Source organism: Lutra lutra, chromosome 6, assembly GCF_902655055.1.
Source record: "Lutra lutra chromosome 6, mLutLut1.2, whole genome shotgun sequence".
Classification (NCBI taxonomy): domain Eukaryota; kingdom Metazoa; phylum Chordata; class Mammalia; order Carnivora; family Mustelidae; genus Lutra; species Lutra lutra.
Window position 1 is genome coordinate 16,922,688 of NC_062283.1, and position 24,761 is coordinate 16,947,448.

Sequence of the window (24,761 nt, forward strand, 5' to 3'; positions counted from 1 at the left end):
TCAGTGTAATTCAGGGGAGGCAGGAAGGGAAGCCCAGCAGGTCTGGTCACATTACAGAGGGCTTGTCATAGCTCACCTGTGAGGGTGGCTGGAGCACTTAGCAAATGTGAAGGGTGCTGGAGACATAGGAGGGTGGTAAGGACACTCCTGGGGGAAGCAACTCAAGCAGCTACAAAAGAAAATCAATGGTGGCAGCCACAGGTAGCTAAAAGTGGCCTGGTCCCCTCTCAGCCCGCAGTCACCTAGCCATCCTAACTGCCTGGGCACCAGGTGGCTGTTGGAGCAGGTGCCTCTGTTCCGAAAGTGGGGTATAATGCAGCACTCTCCCTGCCCCCTTCCTATCCCACACCCCTCTTACTCTATGAGCACTTGAAAAGGAGTCCGGCTGGGATTCCTCCCCTACCCCTGTAACCACCACACCAGCATTCGTGGTTACCTCTCAGGGCCCAGCTGGAGTGGACACAGAGCTCCTAGAATGTTCACGAGAACTACAGGACTGTAAGGGGGGATAAGTTTCCACCATGTTCTCAGAAAGCCCCAGAGAGCTCCGCCTTTCACTTTCACGTAAAAGTGGAGTAAAAGTGGATTACTCTAATCCATGGAGCTAATGAATGACAACAGCTTGGCCTGGAGATGATGGATATCGATTTGGAAACAGACTCAAAGATCATCTAACATGACCCTTTATTTTACAGATGAGGAAATGGGAGCCAAGAAGAATATTTTTTCCCAAGGTCATTCAGCTGGACAGAAGCCAGAAACCTTCACTCTGCAGCTCCCTTGTCCAGATGCTGAAGCCAGTCTATTTGGCTTCTAATCCCTGCTGGTCAGTGACCAGCTGCGAGACCAGGGTAAAGTTATTTAGCCTCTCTTAGCTCCGGGTTCTTCATCTGTGAGATGGAAAAAAAAATCACAGCGGTTCCCGTTTCACGCGGTTGTGAAGAACTATAACCGAGATGACTTCTGTTTAGGGTTTGGGTGGACAATCCCGTGTGTTCAATACGCATTACCAGTTACTGTTGTCACTTCTTTTTTGAAAAATAGCCAACATTTCTCACCATGTGAATGACCTGATATTTTGACTTCTGTTCTTAGTAACGGAAAAGAGATACATTTATCCTATTAAGGCTTTCCACCAGGTTGATTTTATTCCCACTCTTTTCCTTCCCCATCCCTAGCCCCCTTTGGCCCAGACAAAAAGCAGAACTACTGCTTGAGGAAGGGAAGAATGGAATGGTCCATTTGGATGCCTTCACTTGCCCCTCATTCTAGTTAGAACTACACCCTTTTCTGCAAAATACATCCTTGGCCAGACTTGTGGAGAGCAGGAGGGGAAGTGCCAAAGGGGAGAGAGGGGAGGCACAAGGGCTCTCTCTCCTCACAGGTTCTGTGGGTTCTTCCCTCTTTTTGCCCTGAGCCTTGGCCCCACAAGTGGGATCGCTGCTGGAATGCCCACCCAAAACAAACTCAACCAATCTTTAATCAGGATTTAGTCAAAGCAGATTGCAAATGGGGGGGGGGGAGTGGTGCAAGGTGATTTACAGTTCAAAACACTAGTACCCCCAGAAACCCTTCTGTGGTCTGTCCTGCCTTACTTACAGTTGCTTAGATGAACAACCAGACGTGAAAATGGGATGCCTGCTAAGCGCTTAGCCCAGCGGGTAGGTTTGTTTTGCTTGGTATCTGTGGCAACTGAACAGGCATTTTCTTCTAGCAGATCGCTGGGCGGGCTGAGCTAGTAACTTCCAACCAGTATGTTATTTCTGCTCTGTTCATTCTAGCTGGCTTCACATACTGAAAACTGTCATCACGTGGACATTCGGTATCCCAATCCCTGCCTCTCTCGGTCCCGGGATCATCTTTAACATCACCAACAAGGGGACAGCACTGGACAGCCGTTTGCCACACACCATCAACTTAGCTCAATGTGAGAGCAAAAGGTGGGGCTCTCTGGGGCTTTCTGAGAACATGGTGGGAACCTTCCCCCGCTTACAGTCCTGTAGTTCTCATGAACATTCTAGGAGCTCTGTGTCCACTCCAGCTGGGCCCTGAGAGGTAACTGCAAATGCTGTTGCGGTGGTCACAGGGGCAGGGGAGGAATCCGGCCTGACTCCTTTCTAAGTGCTCATAGTTCTCCTTGACCTCAGATCACTCCTCCTAGCTTAACTTTTGCTACCGAATCAAGGCGATGCTTTCTGATGGATCCCCTCATCTCCACCAAGGGTACACCAGTTGCTGTCAGTCTGGCAACCTGAAACACCTGGGCTGCACGGGAGACTCAGAAAATGAACAAGATCTCCCAGCAACCAGAACAACGACCACAAGGCTGTGGACTGGACTCACACATTGGAACGTGTTGAGGATGGCAAATGTAAGAAGGAAGTGAAGCTGGTGGAGGAAGGGAAAGACCGGGCTGGTAAGTTCACGAGTGGCAGCGAACACTAGGCCAAGGGGCCATGGACATAGAGGGAGAGTGGCGACCACAGGGAAGAGCCTGGGTCCCACTTAAAGAAATCAGCTCCCTCTCAGCACCGGCTATTCATACCATGCTGGTCACAGGGCCAGGATGCCAGCTCCTCAGATATTTTAAGAGAAGTGAGAAAGCTGAGATATATATATATATATATATATATATATATATATCCCAAACCCTTTAAATGTTACCGAGTCACTAACACATTTGTAAGACACAAGTGTATGCATGCATTTGCACCCCCAGAGACTGCATTTGGCCCTAAGGATGCCAGTGTATCATCTTTGCTTTAAGCATTGAAGGTCATGTACTTTGAAACTCTCTTGAGACTTAGCCTATGGACTCTTACTTTCGAAGACACAATCGTAACAATCAGACTCAGAACTGAACAGATAAGAGGTCACGGATTAAAAGAGGGATGTAGCCCTGGGGGATTGGGACACCCTGTTGTCAGCAAGAAGCGATGGACAGAGGATGAAGTGGAAGGTGCCAGAAAAACTATGGGAGCAGAGCAGTGCACGATCATTCAATGGAAGGATGGCTGGCATTCATACAGCTCAGTGACCATTTTACTACTGTAGATCAGGACCTCCAGCATTTGTAAATTATCAACTAAGTTCATGTCACTGTGAAAAGGCTTGACAACCGTAAAGATCACTGCAAACATTGGGCCAACCAGACCTTGAAAACAAGCAGAGTGCTAACATTTAGGAATAACATAACAGGAATATAAATGTATTTGTCTTATGCATACAAGCTTCAGATGCTATTTAAAAAGTCATCTATTGGGGGTGCCTGGGTGGCTCAGTGGGTTAAGCGTCTGCCTTCAGCTCAGGACATGATCACAGGGTTCTGGAATCGAGTCCCATGTCGGGCTCCTTGCTCAGTGGGGGTCTGCTTCTCCCTCTCGCTCTGTCTCCCTCTGCTTGAGCTCCCTCTCTCTCTCTCAAATAAATAAATAATGTCTTTTTTTTTAATTAATATTTATTTAAATTTCTATCATGTTTTGTAGTTTTTAAAAGAAGGATTTTATTTATCTATTTGAGAGAAAATGAGAGGAAGAGAGAGAATGAGAGTGCATAGAGGGAGAGGGAGAAGCAGGATCCCTGCTGAGCAGGGAGCCCACTATGGGGCTGGATGCCAGGACCCTGAGATCAATAAATAATGTCTTTAAAAAATAAAAAGTCACTTGTGAAATGTTTATTCAGAATCCTTTTCTTTTTTTAAGATTTTATTTATTTACTTGACAGAGATCGCAAGTAGGCAGAGAGCAGGCAGAGAGAAAGAGAGAGGAGGAAACAGGCTCCCCATGGAGCAGAGAGCCTGATGTGGGGGTTGATCCCAGGAACCTGGGATCATGACCTGAGCTGAAGGCAGAGGCTTTAACCCACTGAGCCACCCAGGCGCCCTCAGAATCTTTTTTTAATTAACCATTTCCTGTACAAAGTGGGAGGCTTTTGGTTATTTAATAAAACTCCCATTATGACAAAAATGTTTCTCTGAAAGTATTAGACAATTGTGCTGACCACACGATCCTATATCAGGCATCATCATTTTTTCTATAAAGCTCCACATAGTAAATAATTTAGGCATGTGGGACTTTTGGTCTCTGATGCAACCACTGAGTGCTGCTTCCCCAGCATGACAACAGCCATAACAATACCAGCCTGTGTATTTTTTTTTTCTTTTAAGATTTTATTTTTAATTATTTGATAGAGAGGGAGATCACAAGTAGGCAGAGAGGCAGGTGGAGAGAGCAGGGGAACCAGGCTCCCCGCTGAGCAGAGAGCCCGATGTGGGGCTCAATCCCAGGATCCTAAGATCATGACCTGAGCCAAAGGCAGAGGTTTTAAGCCACTGAGCCACCCAAATGCCTGGGCCTGTGTCTTACTAAATTTTCATCTATGGACACTGATAACTGAAGTTCATATAATTTCCATGTCACCAAGTCGTCTTCTTTCGATTTTTTTCCCAATCATTTAAAAATGTAAAGTCACTCTTAGTTTGTGAACGGTAGAGAAATGGGCCAGATTTAGCCCAGGGGCTGTAGGTAGTTTGCTGATCTCTCTTCTAGATTGCAGTTGGGATCCTCCAAGGCCCACATTTTGCATTACTGGAGTCTTTGCAATCACCTAGAATTTCTGTATCTTTGCAGATAAAGCAACGTGAAATGAGGGCAAACAGTGATGTTGGTCATCCTTTTACTTGCATGAAACTGATTACAGACACCATCTGGGTTAGAGCGCGGGGCACTGGATTACATGCCTCAGTATCCCTCTTTCTTCTAGAAAATGGAGATGCTAAGAAAAGACTGACCCCATAGGGTTCTAGACAGACTTATCTATTTATCTATTTTAAGATTTTATTTATTTATTTGACAGAGAGAGAGAGTGCATGTGCATAAGCAGGCAGAGCAGCAGAGGGGGTAGGAGGAGCAGGCTCCCAGCTCGGCGGGGAGCCTGATGCCGGGCTCCATCCCAGGACCTTGGGATCATGACCTGAGCCAAAGGCAGAGGCTTAAAAAAAGGACTGAGCCATCGAGGTGCCCCAGGTTCTAAAGAGTTTTAAACAGGTCAGGACATAAAAAGAGCTTAGAACAATGCACATTGAATGACTCAACATAAGAATAAGAATGCACGTAAGAATGACTCAACACATCTAAGTCGTCTCTCTGTTGGCAAACTTGTCTCACCTAGGAAACTACCAGTCCCGTCTGCCTCCCAGGTACGTTTAGTGAAGCAGAACAGCTGTGCTCGAGGGGTCATTCTGCCACCTAAAAGAACCCGAAGACAGGCAGGAGCCCTCAAGGCCACTGTTATCATGGGTGGCATTGGTCTCTTCTGCCCTGTTCCCCTGACTCAGGGTGGGGCAGCGACCCTTCATTCCCAACTGCAGCCTCTTTAGCCTGTTTTTCCAAACCACATCCAAGTGGTTACCTCTCAGAGTGCCAGCCTGCTGGGGCATCCCACAGAAAGGTTATGATGGAGACAAACACACAGCATGGTGGGGAAGACTGAGGCTCTGGAGCAGGGTTTGAGAGGGGGTGGCACCTGCATGGCCCGGTCCATTAAGCAACAACTCTTGGCTTAGCTCACATCCTGCTCTCAGCGTCGTGAGATCGAGCTGCACATCTGGCACCACACTCAGTGTGGCGTGTGCTTGTGATTCTCTCTCCGTTTCCCTCTGCTCCTTCCACTTGTGCTCTCTCTCTCTAAAATACACAAATAAATCTTAAAAAAAAAAAACAAAAAAACACCAAGGCTCTGTTGCTTACTATGTGACCCTGTAAAGGTCTCTTGAGATCACTTTGTCTTAGTTTCCCAATTCTTAAAAAAGGAGTAGTCCTTTTTTATCCAAGTGGTGGAAAGTAAATCTGGCTAAAAAGACTTCTTCTGCATCTTCTCCCACTATGCCACACAACACCACCAGATTCTTCTGAGGTCACAAGCCTTTTCCTACTTTCCTAGAAGTAGTATTCTTCGGAAAGCAAAGTTCTTTCCCTTCTGGGGTGAATTGCCCAGATTTAATTCTAATTGTCCAAACAAACAAAAGTGAAAGCCAAATACAGAACAGAAACAGAAATTTTTATCTTCGGTCATATTCTGTTAAATTTCAAGGAACAGAATAGGTGACTGTCTTTCTGTGCAAGGTCTCCTTTGAGAAGAAAAGATTGAAGATTCATGATGAGAACTTGCATGTCCAAGGTCTGTCCAGATCTGGAACAGTCTTCCGCCACCCTTCTGACACCAACCACCTCCCAACTGCCTCACCTCCACAGTTTTGAACGTGCAACTGACATTGCAAGGGGATGGTATTTCCATCAAGAGACAGTATTTTATCTTCCAGCAGCTGCCACAGAACTCTATCTTGAAGATATTCCTTATCTGTTGAACATTTTCAAATAAGTGGAAACAAAACAGTCTTAAAATAGAGATAGGCAGTGGCCCCCTCCAACTTCTCCTTTTAATAGCCCTATTAAATTCTTGACTCTGGTTCAGTTTATCCAATCCACTGTCCTACTAGCTTCTTCCCCACAGAACCTGTCATTAACTTGAGTTTAGACAGTTTATTAGGGCAGAGGGCTTGGATTCATCCCAAAAAGCAGACACTTCTTCTTTGCTAGACATTAAAATGCTGGAACAAATTTGTCTCCAAGATATGTCCTGTGTTTGCATTTCTTCAAAGATCTTTGCATTTGATTCTCCCACTGGTTAAAGCGGGTTCAGATTCCGATTTTACGTGTACCGATTTATCCTTTTAAATGATTTCCTTAAGGTTTATCCTTTCTCCTCAAAAACAATGGAAAAATTGTTATAAATAGAGTAGGCTTGGTCCCAGTCTGCTTTGGTTAGGGCCCTTGTGACCGGTAGTGAGTTTCAATGACTACCCTTCAACGAGTCTTCAGTATGATGGAACCTGCCTTACTGAGTGGTTTGATTGTAACTTGTTTCCAGTTTATTGATCAGTGTTGTTCTATGGAACGTGATGACCCACCTGGGCTTTGGGAAGTGAGCAGGAATGTGTTGGGGCAATGCTTAGGGCAACCATCTGTCCCAGTTTGCCCAGGATGGAGGGATTTCTGGGGATGTGGGATTTTCAGAGCTAAAACTGGGGAAGTCCTGGGCACACCAGGATGAACTGGTGACCCCAGACAACAGCAGTCCTGCCCACTCACAGCTGAGAGATATTTGTTTGAAGAGTATTCAGTAACTGATCAGTCTGTGGGGCATCTGGGTGGTCCAGTCCGTTAAGGGTCTGACTTTTGATTTCAGCTCGGGTCTTAATCTCAGGGTTGTGAGATCAAGCCCCCCCCCCACCTCCCCCTCCACCCTGCCCTGTGCAGGGCATGGAGCCTGATGAAGATTCTCTTCCCCTCTGCCCCTTCTCTCTCTCTTTCTTTCTTTCTCTCTCTCCCCAAAGGTGGGGGTGGGGGGAGGAAAGAAAGCAAAAAGAAAGGTTAAAGAAAAAATACCAGGGGCACCTGGGTGGCTCAGTTGGTGACACATCTGACTCTTGATTTCAGCTCGGGTCATGATTTCAGGGTGGTGAGACTGAGTCCTGCATTGGGCTCCTCCCTTCAGTGGAGAGTCTGCGGGAGATTCTTTTCCTCTGCCCCTCCCCCTCCGTGTGAGCTTGCATGTGCCCTGTCCCTCAAATTAATAAACCCTTTAAAAAAAATAACTGATCAGCATGGAAGGGAAAGAAATGTTTAAGCCATTGATCTGTGTAGGAGAGCACGCAGACCATCAAAAATCTCCAAACTGTAATCCATAAAAACTACATAACCCTTCCCAACATATCCCGAAACACTGAGGAATGGGGACAAAACGATTAGTGTTTGTGGGGCAGCTTCACAGTGAACCAAAAAGAACACACATAAATTGTTCTGTCTACATGGATGTTCCCCAGTGGATATAAGAATGTCTTAATAACAACCTACATAATGAAGGGAGAACCCAAAAGGAAAATAACTGTTATTATAGTGTTAACGGATTCCGAAATCCCACCCCCCTCCACATCCCATGTGACTTGAGAGGTCTTCTTTCTGTTACAATGAGACTAACAGAAAAATGGGGGGGGGTGTCTTAAGAATGGAAACACTTATTTTAACGTTTGCAATAAATGGGCAATAAAGCCAGAAAATGTTCGCTTGTTTGCAGAGCAGCAGAGTCGGCCAGCCGTTTGAGCTCTCTGACTCTCAATTTCCAAATTTGTACAACCTTAGGACTGGAAGTAGAAGCTCCCTCAGGCTTCCTTCAGCTCTAAATGCTGTGATTATTCTAAATTCTGCCCAGAATAAAGAGGAGGCTGTTTTTACAGGAAAACTGCACTGGGAAATTTTGTTTAGATTCAGTAAGTGTCGGGGGAAAGTCCAAAATGTGGTAGGATAACTGACCCGTGATATAATCAAGAAGTCTTGGAAGTGGGTGGAGGGCAGTTAGCTCAGACAGACCAAAGTCCTGGGAGAAGAGGAAACCAGATGGGGGTGTGCAGCCCCTCCAGGAGGCCACCAGAGACCTAACCAGGACTTCAGGGTCTAAGCTAGGCAGTTTTCAGGTGGGATGTGGGAGAGCATTTGGAGACCCGGGCAGGAGGGCCTTCCTTTTGCAGACCCCCAAGGAGCTCTGACTTGAAGACAGAATTAGAGATTTTCATGAAGAAGGAATCCTGTGAGGATTGGGCTAAGGAAGTGGGTGGAGGGAAAAGGAACTGTCTAGAAGAGGGGATTTATGATGGCAGGAAGCTAACTGCATTGGGATGATCTGAGTATCTTTAGCTTACTTAATTAAAAAAAAAAAGGCAGTTTTGGGGTGCCTGTGTGGCTCAGTCCATCAAGTGTCCAACTCTTTGTTTTGGCTCAGGTCATGATCTTGGGATGGTGGGATCAAGCCCTGCATTGGGCTCCATGCTCAGTGAGGAGTCTGGTAGAGATTCTCTCTCTCCCTCCCTCCTGCCCCTCCCCTGCACATGCACACACATGTGCTCTCTCTTAAATAAATAAATAAATCTATATAAAAAATGGCAGCTTTATTCTGCAAAATGTTCACAATTATGTTCTTATCTTTCAAATCTGGCTGAAAAGAAAGATTATGGGGGAATGAATATCATCCATCTGTTCTCTGAAAACATGGCACTGATATAGATACGGGATAAATATATTCTGGGGGAAAACCTGCTACTCATGGCTTTGTCCAAAAGCATCTCGAGAAAGAATGTCATATACTCTGCAGGTCAGAGGATGAGAGAAAGACAGGCTTGTATGTAGTTCAAGCATTGAGAAATCACATCAAGAAATAGTTAAGTTAGGAAAGTAACTAATACATTTACTGTTTTGGATATAACTTTCTAAGATTGCAAATAGTCTACTCTGAGTCTCAGAGGGAAAACAATCACCCAAAGTCTTAGCAAGATCACTTCCTTGACCAACTGATGAGTTTTTCCATTAAAGAAGCAGCCTTATGGGGTGCGTGGGTGGCACAGTCGACTGAATGTTCAACTCTTGGTTTTGGCTCAGGTTTTGATCTCAGGGTCTAGGGATCGAGCCCTGCATTGGGCTCCACATTTAGCCAGGAGTCTGCTTAAGACTTTCTCTGCCCCTCCCCACTGTGTGCTCTCTCTCTCTCTCTCAAATAAATAAATGTGTGTGTGTGTTTTTTTTTTAAGCTTTATGAAAGCCCAGATCTGGTCTTTAAGGCAGGGGCCTCTACTGTTGGGCTGTTCTTTTTACTTCTTTGGTGCAGAATAAGGCACCAGTTTGGTAAACTCAGAGCTGGTGGAGCTAGCTCCGACTGAAGCACAGTCTGGCTTGAGCCCATGCTGTTCCCAAAATAAGCTTGGGATTTCAAAGCATTCCCAAGATGAGCAAGATGCTTTGGAAAAACTGAAGGAGAGAGAACAGTCCCATTGCTGTTGACCGGGAGCAGAAAGGACTTCGGGAAATGTCCCAGAGAGGCTGAACATGGCTAGAAAATGCTATCTTAAGTTGATCTCTCAGAATGCAACAAAGGAATCTAGGGTGTGTGTGTGTGTGTGTGTGTGTGTGATGGGGGTGGAGGGTGAGGCAATGATGATTTGCAGCTGACTGAGTGGCAGGGATGAGTGGTGTATTAAAAATTATTTCCATTTAGGAAGAACAATACTGGAGGTATCACAAACCTGGATTTTAAGATATACTACAAAGCTGTAGTAAACAACACGGTATGGTTCTGGCACAAAACAGACACATAGATCAATGGAACAGAATAGAGAGCCCAGAAATAAGCCCACACTTATATGGTCAATTAATCCATGGCTAAGAAGGCAATAATATACAATGGGGGAAAAGGCAGTCTCTTCAACAAGCAGTGAGGAATACTGGATAGCTGCACGCAAAAGAAAGAAACTGGCTTTCTTACACCAGATACAAAAATAAACTCAAAATGCATTATCGACCTAAATGTGAGACCTGAAATGGTAAAATTCCTAGAATAAAACATATAGAGTAATTTCTTTGACATCAGCTGTAGAAACATTTTTTTTTCTCTAGCTACGTCTCCTCCAACAAGGGAAGCAAGCAAACTTGATCAAATGGGACTACACCAAAATAATCTGGCACAGCACAGGAAAGCAGCAAAAGACAGCCTACTGAGTGGGAGAAGATACTTGCAAATGATCTGTTAAGGGTTAATATCCAAAGTATACAAAGTACATGTAAACTGAACACCAAAAAAACCCCAATCCAATTTAAAAATGGGCAGAGAAAATGAACAGACATTTATCCAAAGAAAAAATACAGATGAACAACAGACACATGAGAAGATGCCTAACATCACTCATCATCAGGGAAATACAAATCAAAACCACAATGGGATAGATATCACCTCACACCCATCATTATGGCTAAAATAAAAAACACAAGAAATAACAAGTGTTGGCAAGGCTGTGGAGAAAGGGAACCCTCGTGCACTGTTGGTGGGAATGCAAGCTGGTGCAGCCACTATGGAAAACAGTATGGAGGTTCCTCGAAAAAATTAAAAATAGAATTATCATATGATCCAGTAATTCCACACTGGGTATTTACTCAAAGAAAACAAAAATAGTAATTCAAAAAGACAAATGCACTCTTATGTTTATTCCAGCATTATTTACAATAACCAACATACAGATGTAACCCAAGTGTCCATCTGTAGATGAATGGATAAAGATGTAGTATATATACACAATGGGATATTCTCAGCCAACTGAATGAATGAAATCTTGCCATTTGTGACAGTATGGGTGGACCTTCAGGGTATAATGCTAAGGGAAATAAGTCAGCCAGAGAAACACAGATACCATAGGCTTTCACCCACAAGTGGAATTTAAGAAAAAAAAATACAAAGAAAAAAGAGACAAATAAAAACGCAGACTCTTAAATACAGAGAACAAACTGGGAATGTTTGGTGGGGGGTGTTATTAGATAAAGGGGATTAAGAGTACACTTATCTTGATGAGCACTGAGCAATGGATAGAATTGTTTTTGTTTGTTTATTTGTTTAAAGATTTTATTTATTTATTTGACAGAGATCACAAGTAGAGAGGCAGACAGAGAGAGAGGAGGAAGCAGGCTCCCCACTGAGCAGAGAGCCGGATGCAGGTCTTGATCCCAGGACACTGAGATCATGACCTGAGCAGAAGGCAGAGGCTTAACCCACTGAGTCACCCAAGTGCCCCTGGACAGAATTGTTAAATCATTATATTGTACACATGAAACTAATATGACACTGGATATTAATTATACTTGAATAAAAAAATTATTTCCATTTAAATCAATTCAGTAACTATTCTTTTTTTTTTTTTTTCCAGTAACTATTCTTATCCCACTGGATGCTCACTATGTCTGGCTGCCCAAAGTATAAAAGACCCCAAGAGAGATTATACAGTTCAGTCAGAGTAATTTGAGATTCACATTCATAATTATAATGCAGAGAAGATTATAGAATGACATAAAAGAGTTATGACAAAGGTTTACAAAGTGTATAGTTGAAAAAAAAAGTCAGGGAAGGCTTCCTAAATGACAAGTCATTGGATACGGACATATTAAAACCATTATTTAAAAGTGAGAGATGGAGGAGAATGGCCCATGTAGAGAGAATGACCTGAATAAGAAAAGTGCCAAAGGCAGGAACACAAGGCACAGTGTTTTTTTCTGGGAAAGCAGCCGTGGGGACTGACAGTGAGGTGGTATTGTGATAATGAGGTGATATTTACTAGGAATACGCTGATACCCAACATGCCATGTTGAGATGTTTATACAGAGTAATTCAATAAGCTCTCGGAACTCCTTAAGGCATTTGGGATTGAGAAGTTATTCTTAGAGGCATGCCTTCATTAGAAAAATATGTCAAGAGTGTTAGAATGGTCTGAAGAGAGAGACCTGGGCTGGAGAGTGCACTTGGGCGGGTTTAACAATCTGTTAGAGTGGTACGATGGGCTGGAGTTATAGCGGGAGTGATGGGAACAGGGAGGTTGATAACTCACTAGAAACCATCCCAGACAGAATGTACAGAATGTGCTGATTAGATAGGGGGCCGGCAGCCATTGGCTAACTGGAGAGAAAAGTGGTGGTAGTCACAGAGATTCTGAGAAGTGGGTCTGTGGGGAGTAGGGAGGTGGAAGGCGGAGCATGTCAGTGGGAGCCTCAGGAAGAGATATCCAAGAGATAGGGAGAAGTGTATGAGAGGACCTGGGGAACATGAAGCAGGGTAATGACTCATCAGTACCCAAGCAGTGATGAGCTGTAGACATAAATTAGAATCACCAAGGGAAAGAGAACATTAAGAGCCAAAAAAGCAAGACTCCAGGGGGATGCCTACTGAAAATTCCAATTTCCCTAATTCTGAATTTCTCTGAGAAGAGTGACTCTAAAATCAACCATTAACCAACTCTCAACTCAATAGTCAATAACCAGGAGTAAGACAAGAACAAAACTATCCTTCTAAATACAAGTTTTTCACAGATGGATTCTAAAAGCAATGCCCTTTAACCCATTTGGCAACATGACAGCCTTGACATAAGGTTCAAACCATAGCTGAAAAAGTTAAAAATAGAACTACCCTCTGACCCAGCAATTGCACTGCTAGGTATTTACCCAAAGAATACAAAAATACTATTTCAGTGGGGGTACATGCACCCTGATATTTATAGCAGCATAATCTACAAGAGCCAAATCATGGAAATAGCCCAAATGTCCACTGACTGATGCATGGACAGAGAAGATGTAATATCTATATATGATGGAATATTAGTCAGCCATAAAAAGAATAAAATCTTGCCATTTGCAATGGCATGGATGGAGTTAAAGAGTATTATGTTAGGAGAGTAAGTCAGAGGAAGACAAATACCATACGATTTCTCTCATAGGTAGAATTTAAGAAACAAAACAAATGAGCAACAGGGAAAAAGACAGAGAGAGAGAGAGAGAGAGAGGCAAAACCAAAAAATAGACTCTTAATTCTAGAGAACAAACAGATGGTTACCAGAGGGAAGTTGGTGGGGGATGGATGAAACAAGGGAAGGGGATTAAGGAGGGTACTTGTGATGAGAACCGGGTGGTGTATGGAAGTGTTGAATCACTATATTGTACACCTGAAACTAACGTAACTCTGTAGGCTAACCCACTAGAATTTAAATAAAACTTAAAAAGATAATGTACCTCCTCAAATATGTAATTTGTAACTGTAATTAAAAACAAATCAATAGATTTGTAATATGTAATTAAAAATAAATCAATAAATAAAACTAGATAGTCCTCAAGAAAAAAATTTCCATGACAAAGTATTGTTCAAAGACTACCGGCTTTAGTCTTTGATAATTATCTCTTTGTGGCTCTTACCCTATTGCCTTTCTAAGTAAAAATGACTTATTATTTACTTATTTTATTTATTTGAGAGAGAGAGAGCATGGTGGGAGAAGCAGGGGGAAGGAGAGTGGGAGCAGGAGAAGCAGACTCCCCACTGAGCAGGGAGCCTGACACTTGACTCCATCCTAGCACCCTGGGATCATGACCTGAGCTGAAGGCAGACGCTAACTGACTGAGCCACCCAGGTGCCCCTAAAAATGACTTTCAAAGAAGAATGATTCTATACATTCACTCTAGCGGGGAGAGAGTACACTAGATTAGCCCTAAAACAATCTGAATTCCTGTTCTGAGTTTCCTGATTATTGGCCAGTCAATAAACTCAAGACACACTGAGAGAAAGATATGCATCCTACAGGGAGTGTAGGTTGCAAAGTCAGTATATAAAGGGGAAACAACATACAGTCAAAATTCCTCTGGAGAAATCCCTTGGGAATGTGCCACATTAAGATGACAGGGAGTCTCCGCGATTCCAACATGACCGATTTTCCCTTCGATCTCAGTGCAGATTGCGGTTTCTTCTAACAAGCACCAGATGAGGAAGTTGGCTGGATCTGAGGAGCTCTCTTATGAGATACACACGGTATCTTTAACACTCGGGAGTCATGGGAACCAAGACCATCATGGGAATAAGCAGAATCCAGCTTAAGCTCACTCTAAACCCAGACAAACTGGGTGGAACAGAGGGCGGGGTGGAATGGGCAAAATCATTTAAATTTACACACACATGCATGCATATAGGTGTGAGTTTGTGCAAGTTAAATGAACAGAAGTTGAAACTCCATTGTATTGAGTGCTGCTCATGTACCAGGGGTTGCACTAGGTATTAAAAAACAAAACAAAACAAAAACAAAATTAGCAGGTGCAGGTTCTACCTTTGAAGCTCAGTCTAGAAGACCACCGGGAACACAAACACGGCATTCCAAGGCTATTAATAGTACAGTATGGTACAGGAGGAGCGAGTCCATGGGAGTGAGAATCACAAAAGTCTTTTTAGAGTGACTGTAAGCTGAATCTTTTTTTTTTTTTTTAATTTGACAGACAGAGATCACAAGGAGGTAGAGAGGCAGGCAGAGAGAGAGAGAGAGAGGAGGAAGCAGGCTCCCCACCAAGCAGAGAGCCCGATGTGGGGCTCGATCCCAGGACCCTGGGATCATGACCTGAGCCGAAAGCAGAGGCTTTAACCCACTGAGCCACCCAGGTGCCCCCTGTAAGCTGAATCTTAAAAGAAAAGCACATGTCAGTCAAATGAGGGAGAGGGAGGAAAAGTCCAGAGCATCCTGGAAATATACATCCTGGAAAATACAGTTCCTGTGTATCCCACTCGCACGAAAAAGCCTGAATTCCAGGAAAATGGGCTAACTATCCAGATGACATAAGTAATAAGAGAGAACACTCTTACAGTCCGGAGGGTCCAGCCACCTAACCATCCCACAGACTTAACAAGACCTACAATGAGCTAAGTTCCATCTTCGGACCACTTGCAGGTTTTGCAATAGAGTAGGAATGGCACATTTGGGACTCACAAGTCATCTCGTAGAGCTGGACTATACCCCATGGGATGGGGTATATAGCAAGAGAAGGTGCCAGAAAGGTTAAGAATGCCCTGTGCCCAGTGAAGGGCTGGGATGTTATGTTGGAGGTAATGGGGATCTGCTGAAGGTCGTCAAGGGAGAGAGATGATTGCATGATCAATTTTTATAAAGGTCATTTTGTCACTATGGAGAATAGGTTGGAGCAGGTGGAAAACGGAGTCAGGGAAAATACAGTTGACCCCTGAACAATGCAGGGGTTAAGGGTACCCACCCCTCGTGCAGGAGAAAATCCACATATAACTTTAGACTCTCCCAAAACTTAACTCCTTATAGCCTACTGTTGACTGGAAGCCTTACCGATGGCAACCAGTCAACACATATCTTGCATCTGAGATGTATCATACCCTCTATCCCAACACTAAAGTCACCCGGACAAAAGAAAAATGTCATTAAGAAAATTATAAGGAAGAGAAAAGATGTTTACAGCACTGGATTGTAAAAAGTCCATGCATCAGTGGGCCCACACGGTTCAAACCTGTGTCGTTCATGGGTCAGCTGTAGTTAGAAAGAAACGAGATTGTTGTAGGAGAGAGTCGAGGGGACACGGATGGCAGCCCCAGAGGCGGAGAGGAGGCAGACAGCCAGATTCCATTTACTGACTGTTTAGTCTGTATCCAGCGCGATGCCAAGAACTTGTACTCATCGTCTCACTTTTTCTGCCAGTAACCCTAGGAAGGTGGTGCCAGGTCGTGTCATCCCCGTGGCCGTCACATGAGGGCCTGGCCCATCTCATGCCAACTCCAGCCCTCACCATCACTCATGTGGCTGCTTTTCTGGCTCACAAACAGCCAGATCTCCTGCTCCCCCCAGGACCTTTGCAAGCCCGGGCTGCTCTGCCTGGCACCTTTTTCCCAAGGGCATGGCTGGCTCGTCCTCATTTAGGAGAAGCAGCTCATGGACTCCTTTCCCCAGGAAGGCTTCCCTGCCCCGCCCCATTTTAAGCAGTTCCCTTTCTGGATCAGCTTGTCTTTCCTTCATAGCACTCGCTATAAATCTGTAATGATCTTATCTGTCTGCTTATTCTTGTCTATATTCCACGAATAGAACATATACTCCACGAGGCTAGGGGTCTTCTCTGTCTCATTCACTACAATATCCTAATACCCAGCATAGCATCAAGGTGATCAACAAATATTTATTAAGTGAATATAAATTTTATAGATGAAGACATAATAACAATAATAAAAAATTAACACTTAAAATAGGTGCTGGGCACTAGTCCAGTTCATTTAAGCCTCATATACTTTCCCCATTTTATAGATGGGGAAACTGAGGCCCCCAAATTCAGTAGCCTGTCCGAGGTCACACAGCTTGTAACTGGCAAAGCAGGGATTCAGATCCGGGCCGTTTGGCTACAGGTTGCATGCTTTCAATACCTTTGCTCTACTACTCAAAGCTGATGCCTTTTTATAAATGTCAGGCCACGTGGCTGGAGGTGGGGGAGCTAGGATTCCAACCTAGGTCCCTGTATGTCTTGGAAGAAGCTCCAGGGAAAACCAGATCCACAGGGATGGGACAGTGAGAACTGCCCAGAGAAGGGGAATCCAGCCCTTGGGGTGAAGCTAAGAGAGGACAGTGTGGGATTCAAGGGCAGAGCAAGGTGAGAGGGTGTGGGCTGAGGTCTGAGTGGGCAGGGATTTGAGGTTCTCATTGTACCCACTCCCTCTTTTGCTGTGCCTTCTACTTGCTCCCAAGGCGCCTTAGTCAACCCTTCTGATTCCATCTTCTTGTTGGTAAAATGTGGGCTTAAGGGCTGACCAGACAAGATTCTTGAGAAGATTAAACTAAGATAAGGTGATGTTCAGTAAATAGTCCCCTCATTTTTCCTGTGCATCCCACTCGCACGAAAAAGCCGGGAAAATGGGCTAACTATCCAGATGACATAAGTAACAAGAGAGAACACTCTTAAGGTCCAGAGGGTCCAGCCATCTAACCATCCCACAGACTTAACAAGACCTAAAATGAGCTAAGTTCCATCTTCGGACCATTTGCAGGTTTTGCAATAATTAAGGGAAGAATTCATCAAAGTAGGTACAATTTAATCTAAATACATAACACAAGTCTACTTCTCCTTCTTTTTATTCTTACTTCTTGCTAGGTATAGGAAATATTTGTCTTTGGACAAGTCACATATTTTAGTCTTCACGTTTCTCATCTGCAAAGTGGGAATGGCAGTCCTTTTATAGGGGTCTTATAAGGATTAAAAATCATGCATAAGTACTTTTGCAAAATAAGTACTCTCTCAACATAACAAAGGAACATTATTAAAAATGTTTTTATGGGAGGTGCCTGGCTGGCTCAAGTCAGTTGAGCATGTGACCCTTTTATTATTTTTTAAATATTTTATTTATTTATTTTTTGGGGGGGGAGAGCACAACCAGGGTGGGGAGGGGCAGAGGGAGAAGCAGACCCCCTGCTGAGCAAGGGTTGGGGGGCATGTATGACTCGATCCCAGGAGCCCGAGGTCATGACCTGAGCTGAAGGCAGACACTTAACCGACTGAGCCACCCAGGTGCCTCGAGCACGTGACTCTTGATCTTGGGGTTGTGGGTTCAAGCCCCATGTCCGAGCCCCAAAATAAAATCTTAAAAAAATATGCTTTTATGAGGCAGAAGAGATATGCTTATTGAGCTCATGCCACTCCCACAAAAGTAACTTAATTCATATTCTCCTAATTACAATTGCTCAAGGGCTTCAAGTTTTATATCTCGGCTGTCTTGTCCTTCCAGTACCAGGTGGAGATGCTCATAAACACTTTGCCCTTAGGACAAGGAGCCATTTTGCTGTGGTCTGACCAGTGTCACCCTAAGGAACCACCTTCCACCATAGCCTGCCCCTTGGGAAAGAGACCCAAGAAAGGCTGTCAACATTCTTCATTGCCCCCCATCCCCCCACCTCCACCCCAGTTTGGTTAGGCACAGGGATTTGAACCAAGCAGGACCAATCTGAGGACTCTCTTACACTGTTTCTGGGACTCTCAGCAAAAAGATCTTCTTGTCCCCTAAGGCGGCCAGCTGTCAGAACCGTGTACCTGGAGATTCTTCAGGCCATCTCTGACGCCCTGTGGGGAGGACCTGTCTGAATGGCGCCAACACAGAGAGAGAGAAAAAGAGACAAGGTCACCAGCTCGTCCCAGTTCACCGGGACTTTCCTGATGGTAGCACTGAGAGTCCCATACCTAGGACCTCCCTTTAGCTCTGGGCAAACACGAAAAGTTTTTTACCCCCAGAGACCATCTGGCAAGGAGTCCCGAATATATGTTTCCACTCTCAATCCAGCTTTATTTGAAGCCCTTTGAGCATCTCAATTCTGTGACCCAGTGGGTTCTGTTTCAGCAACTCTGAGTTGTGTTTCTGCCATTTGCCACTTCAGAAGTCAGAGCACACTCCCAAAGAATGTGCACATTTAAATACAACTCAAAGTTAAAGAAGCAAAATAAATCGAAGTAGGAAACCACGCTATTTTTAGATTTGAAAAATGCGGAAATGTGATCATGCAGTCACTTCTGAGGTTGAGATAATTTATTTGAAGAAGGGGCTCTGAGAAAAAAAATGTATACAAAATGGAAAAAAGGAAGAGAGGCAAGTGAAAACATTCTTATGGAAGAAAAACCTCATGGCATGAGAAAGGTCAGAGTAATGCAAGAGCAAAAATTCAAAAGAACAAACTTACACAGTGGGGGAGGGGTGTAAAAAAAAGTAGCTGGGGGAAAAAAAGTAACAGCTTTGCCTTTCCATTGGAGATGGACCGCTCCTGAAGCAGGATCAGAAGACAATTCGGGGGCGTCTGGGTCGCTCAGCAGGTTGGGCCTTTGCCTTCGGCTCGGGTCGTGGTCTGGTCTCGGGGTCCTGGCATCAAGCCCCTCATCGGGCTCTCTGCTCGGTGGGGAGCCTGCTTCCCCCTGTCTCTCTGCCTGCCTCTGCCTACCTGTGATCTCTATCAGATAAATAAAATCTTAAAAAAAAGAAAAAAAAAAAAGGAAGACAATTCAGCCACAGGAATGGACTTGCAAAAAAACAAGCACAATAGCTGTTTCTGCAGATCCTAATCAATTTCACTAGATTTAAAGCAAAAATCTAAATGACCTCTGGCTTTCCACCGTGGGGCAGGTAGGCCAAAGACAGTGCTATAAGAATGACCAGAACCTGGTGTTTTGTAGTGTTGGTCAGAGAAGTGTTGAAATCTGTGCTCCTGGAGGGTTTCCTTTGGGAATGTGGCCAGAAGGCAGAGGTCTAGACAGTCTCTCTGTAAAGGAGCCGCACAGAATGGAATGAAAGCCCCTCTGCTGGGCCTCCCCCTGAAGGATTCGAGACTGGGGTCTCTTTCCACAAGGGACTCTTTCTGGCTTTGATACCATTTCTAATTCTAATGCAGAATGGAAAAGCTGAAGTGTTGAAAACCAAGAGAGAAATCATTTTCTCACTAGAAAGAGAACATGAAAAAAAAAAAAAAAAGCCATGAAGCTATGTAATTTGGGGCTACCTCTGTGAACATACTTTCTGTTGAATCTCACCAACTTCAAACGATTTTCACTTGGTTTTCTGATGTCACCTCATTAGAGGGAACTTGTCATTTTTTTGGTCCTGTTACTTTGATGGGTGATTTGGGGAAACTGGGGCACCCCTGCACGGTCTTTCTAACAATCACTTTAATTTAGGATGATAGAGGGAAGAAAGGAAGGAACTTCTGAGGGAGGAAAGGAACAACACTATCTGTACTTGCACATTTTGCAAAATTGATGTCAAAATTGTACTTGCTTAAGGATGGTTCCTCTTTGCATGTGACATTAAAAACAGAAAGAGCTGCTATCATTGCAAGTTGTCTGGTAACAAAGAACCAGATTCACACACTGAAGCTTAAGTCACAAGGAATGCTCATGCTTAAAACCTGGAGGTTACTTGACTGTGTGACTGGATTTTACATTGCCTTTGAAGATGGAGACATCCAACATTGGCCAGAGTATTTGGTGATTTGTTTTTTTTAAAAATAACTTGTAATTCAGGAAGACCCCACCTACAAGCAGGATATCCTTCTGCTTTCTCCCTGAACCAGGATGCCATCCAGCATCTAAGAAAGGAAGGAGGGAAAGCCACAGGAGATGTCATGTTATCCTGAAACGCGTCCCTTGCAGAATTAGACCTGAAGGATTACTGATCCTGGGCTATGCTTGACTTTCTCCCTGAAGGATGCTCATGGTGGAGCTCTTGCCTCCAAAGGAAACACAGTGCATTCGCCAAGGCTAATGGGCAACCGAGAATCCAGACTCACCAGCACTTCTACCTTCCTACAAATTCCTCACAGCCATATGCCGGGTGCTTATGGAGTGCTGGGCATTGTGTTTTCTGCGAGGAAAGGCACAGGTAGAACCAAAGGGGGTCTTCTTTTCTGGGCCCTCATTTGGTAGTTGGGGAGATTTGAGGTTCCAAGAGGTTATGTGATTTACATGGAGTGATACAGTCACTCCAAGAGGGCAGAAGCCAGCGAGCATACCACACCACAGACCTATAGCAAAAATGGTTTCCTCTCCTGGGCTTATCTGCATAACCATCTTGGTCTCCCATCTTGTCTATCTGACTATGGCTGGAAAGGAGAAGGAGAAAGGGACTAAAGGAAAGAAGAAAAAAAAGGGTGTGTGTGTGAAAGATTCTTTTTTCCCTTGGTTTTCTTCTATTGATTTGACATTGAGAAGACTGATTGTATACCTGCCACGGTAATCACGGACATTTAACACCAGCCCAAATGCACGTTTTTCTTCTTTTAAAAAAGTTATGATTCCGGCTTTTGTTAAGCTAATGAAATGCCCTCATCTCAAACCATATGTAGGGAACCCCATATGTAGTACCAACTTTTTATAAATCAAAAGGGAATAGTGAGAAGAGAAAGGGGCTACATATTTATTTGTGAAAATCAGCCTCGACATATCTAATGCTCCCAAATTATATGCCGATGATTGAACAGCAGACAAGAGATGAAAAGATGGGGGCCAGACTGAGAGGGAGGTCAGGAGAGCCCAAGCTCCCAGTACAAGAGCAAACCTTATTCACCAGGCCAGTTGCCCTGGGATTTGGAGACCAAACACGGTATTTTCCAGAGAATGCTGGCATGTTTATCGCCCAGCAGGCCCTGCCCTGCAGCCTGAGAGCACCTACCAGTGTTTCCAAGTTGGCAGTCCCCCAAAACCAGAACAATGATTGCTTTTCTCTTGCTATAATAATGCTGTTGAGTTCATCAGAGATCCATTTTGTATTTTTCATTGAGTCCAAAGCATGCGATTTCCTTCAGAGAAATCCTATCGTGGTTTATGTAGTTTCTAAAAATAATTGATCTGGTCCATTAGTAAAGGTAGAAATGTTTTGATGAGAGAAGAAGGAGCTGCTCCTAGAATCTCATTATTTATCTGAAGTAAAATGTTAAAAAACAAAACAAAACAAAAAAACTCTACACATGTGATATAGTCTATGCGTGAGTCCAAATACTGCTCAACTCACTGGGTCTAAGGGAGGCAACTATGGTGTGAAGCCTTATGCTGGGTCATTCATTCATTCATTCATTTCATCACGCAATCATTTATCAAATTTATTGACCATTTACTGTGTGTTCTAAGCATTGACGATGCTGCAGTTAACAAGAGAGAAAATGACCCCAGCATCATGGAGCTAATGATACAAATATGTAAATATGATCATTCCAAATTAAAAAAAAAAAAAGATTATTCCAAATTCCTTTGAAAGAACAACAGGATGGGGTGATCAGCTCAGCCTCCAGGAGCTGTGACATCTGGCTGACCAGGAGCCTGTGCAGGTCTGGGGGTAGGAAGGAGAATGGCTGAGGCAAAGACCCCAGGTTAAGAATGAGTCTGACAAATCTGGAGGAAAGCAAGAACACCACGGCAGACCGAGAACAGGAATGCCTATTGCGGTAAAAGTTTACTAAAATGAACACAAAAGCACACGACATAGCCCGGAAAGGTCTTATGGGCCATGCTAGGCCATGGTTCTGCACATGGGAAAGATTAGTGGGAGAGCTATGGATTTTACTTTTCACCTTCTACGTGCACAAAAAAGGAGCCGGCTCTTGAGAAGCCTTTCCAAGTACAGCACGTTGCCGGCACGTGAAACATGTAAACACACATACCTGGGATCCGATTCAGCGTCACCCAGAAATGCTCATCGGGGCTGAAAGTGTCTTTGGACCAGTGGAGCAAGTCAACAGCCCGCGGGTCACGGAGGACAAAGTTGGTGAACTCTCTTGACAGAGCGACATAGGCAGAGCCAAAGTAAATGGTGAGGTTATGGGGAGGAGGGGGCTTGAGCACCGTGGTTCTGATCACATAGGAAAGTTCTTTGCCCAGGTGCTCCCGGTGGACGAACTTCGTCCGTCCAATGGCGTGAGCTGGGGGCAGCACCCCCGGGGTGATGTTTTTCCCTTTAAAGCCTTTCAGATACCGAACGATCTCCTTGTTGGTCTTCAGGGGGAAGTCTTGCCCACACGTGTTGATGGCGTACTTCCAGGGCACCTTGGACACCGCGAGGTCTTTGAGGCAGTTCAGGTCAGCCTGGAGCCTGGAGATCCCCCCATAGACAACCGGCTCCATCTTGGAGGCCAGGAAAGCATTTGGGAAGCAGCTCAGTAATTGCTCTACCGACTCTTTGAATTCAGGGGTCGCCTTTTCATCCACGTGAACGCAGTAGACATTCTGGGGCATGTAAATAGCTCTGAAGAGCCTTGCAAAGGTATTGAAATGGTGATGGATGACCATCATATATGCCAAAGGAAATTCAGCTTCTTCCTTGGATAAAGGGGCCGTGATGTAGTGGCTTTGGATCAGGTAGTCCTTGCAAGAAGACATCTCGTACATTATCAGTTTGTTTCTCCACAGGAAGGGCGTTTTGCCTTTGATGAAGGATGTGCAAACCTGAGTCAGGATCAAAGTGTCTGAATTATTCGGCCTCTGGAAGCTTTGCTCTCCCCCAAAACTGAACACGTAGAACACAATAAAAATGATCACGCAAGAAACAGAAACTATAAAGAGGTAACGCATCGGAGGCATGCCTCACAGGGGAGCAAGATTGCAAAGATGGGCAGAATCTGGAAGTCCTTCCCCAAACTTACTTTTTCCTCTGAGTTCTTAGTTTGGTACATACTCCAGTCATTCCCAGCCCAAAGGAGACGCTGGGAATTGAGTCCGTTTCATGCTGGGAGTCCAGCTGGCTGGCTCCGTCCCCGTGCTGATATTAGCAACTGGTCCCGCCTCGTTCTCTGCTTCTCAAACCGCCTTTGTCTAAAGCCCAGCAGCAGGTTCCCAAAGCCCAGCCTTTTCCCCTCCTCTGTCTCCCCCCTGCATCTGCTCGCCCCCAAAACTCCGGGAAATCCTTTCCCCCTCAGATTTAGCTTCTCAAATATCTTTTCTTTCCGTTCCCACGTGTTTCTCCCTCCCACCCCTTTGTTATTGCCATTCAGGGAATTAGTGCCCTGAAAGCCAAAGTTGAAATAATGCGTTCTGGCAGGAGTGCTGTTTCCTGCTAGTCATTGGTGGGCTGCGGCGCGATCCCCTCTGGCTGCCCCTGGCAATCACCTGGTTCCTCGGCTCTTCCAGTACAATCCACAGCTTGTAATGCGGCCTCCATGCTCAAATACTTTCATGAAAAACATGCTCTAATGACAAAAGGGACTGAAGAGATAAGATCTAAAAGAGCAAAACAACAGCATCCATCCCGGCTCCTTTGTAACGCTTTCCGCCCCGCCCTAGCCTTTACAAAAACAAGAGATTACAGGGCACCAGCTCCTAAGGGACCTGACAACCTGACAACGCAGGCTCCCTGTGACTTTGAGATCAGGTGCGAGCTCCTCTCCTCCCTTTATGGCATCTATGGAGGTGCTTGTCACAGAATGCTAGGGTCACATGAGCTAGTCCCAAGCTACATCCCCTGATTTACGTAAGGATTTAAAGTTTCCCTGGAAAGAACTTGAATTCTGGCCACAAGTGATGTTCAGATTGAGGGGAGGAAGAGCACACAGGTCTTCAACACCAAGAGAACATCATCAATACTTAGAGAAGCACGTTGAACCTGCCCAATCAGGCTTATTGACCTTCTAGAAAGGAACCATGTTTCCCCCCACCTGTAAAGGGTATCAAGCCCTTTGACTTAGGAGCTTCTCATCTTCAACCCCTCACTTTTCTGCCAGCTGCTTTTTATTTTTTAAATATAGATTAATGTATTTTATTTACGATGACTTTTTTTTCAAAGATTTTATTTATTTGACAGACAGAGATCACAAGTAGGCAGAGAGGCAGGCAGAGAGAGAGAGGAGGAAG

The 24,761-nt window shown here is 44.6% G+C and overlaps 2 protein-coding genes across 5 annotated transcripts in view; both read right to left on the minus strand.

Annotated features, from left to right (window-relative positions):
* Positions 1-24,761, minus strand: part of GCNT2 (glucosaminyl (N-acetyl) transferase 2 (I blood group)) — a 96,407-nt gene that overhangs the window by 38,136 nt on the left and 33,510 nt on the right. Inside the window, exon 2 of one of the 3 annotated variants that reach the window (XR_007128068.1) lies at positions 18,407-18,523. The exons of the other annotated variants lie outside the window; for them this stretch is intronic. The gene's annotated coding sequence lies outside the window, so the exon portion shown is untranslated. The remainder of the gene's footprint in view (positions 1-18,406; positions 18,524-24,761) is intronic. 3 annotated transcript variants of the gene reach the window in all.
* On the minus strand, positions 147-24,713 carry LOC125102205 (N-acetyllactosaminide beta-1,6-N-acetylglucosaminyl-transferase-like). 2 transcript variants are annotated; one of them, XM_047733088.1, is made up of 2 exons: positions 22,580-23,856; positions 147-169 (listed from the first exon to the last, which is right to left on the minus strand). In XM_047733088.1, the coding sequence occupies exons 1-2, from the start codon at positions 23,493-23,495 to the stop codon at positions 162-164; spliced, it is 924 nt and encodes a 307-aa protein (XP_047589044.1). In that variant the 5' UTR covers positions 23,496-23,856; the 3' UTR covers positions 147-161. The 2 variants fall into 2 exon arrangements, with proteins under 2 accessions (XP_047589044.1, XP_047589043.1); XM_047733087.1 differs by lacking the exon at positions 147-169 and adding an exon at positions 18,969-19,399 and having other exon boundaries at positions 22,580-24,713.

Coding starts and splice junctions, on each gene's coding strand:
- LOC125102205 (XM_047733087.1), bottom strand. CDS start 23,495: ATGCCTCCGATGCGTTACCTCTTTATAGTTTCTGTTTCTTGCGTGATC. Junction 19,400..22,579: donor GACGCTGAATCGGATCCCAG/GTATGTGTGTTT, acceptor CTTTTTTTTAAG/ATTTTATTTATCTGATAGAG.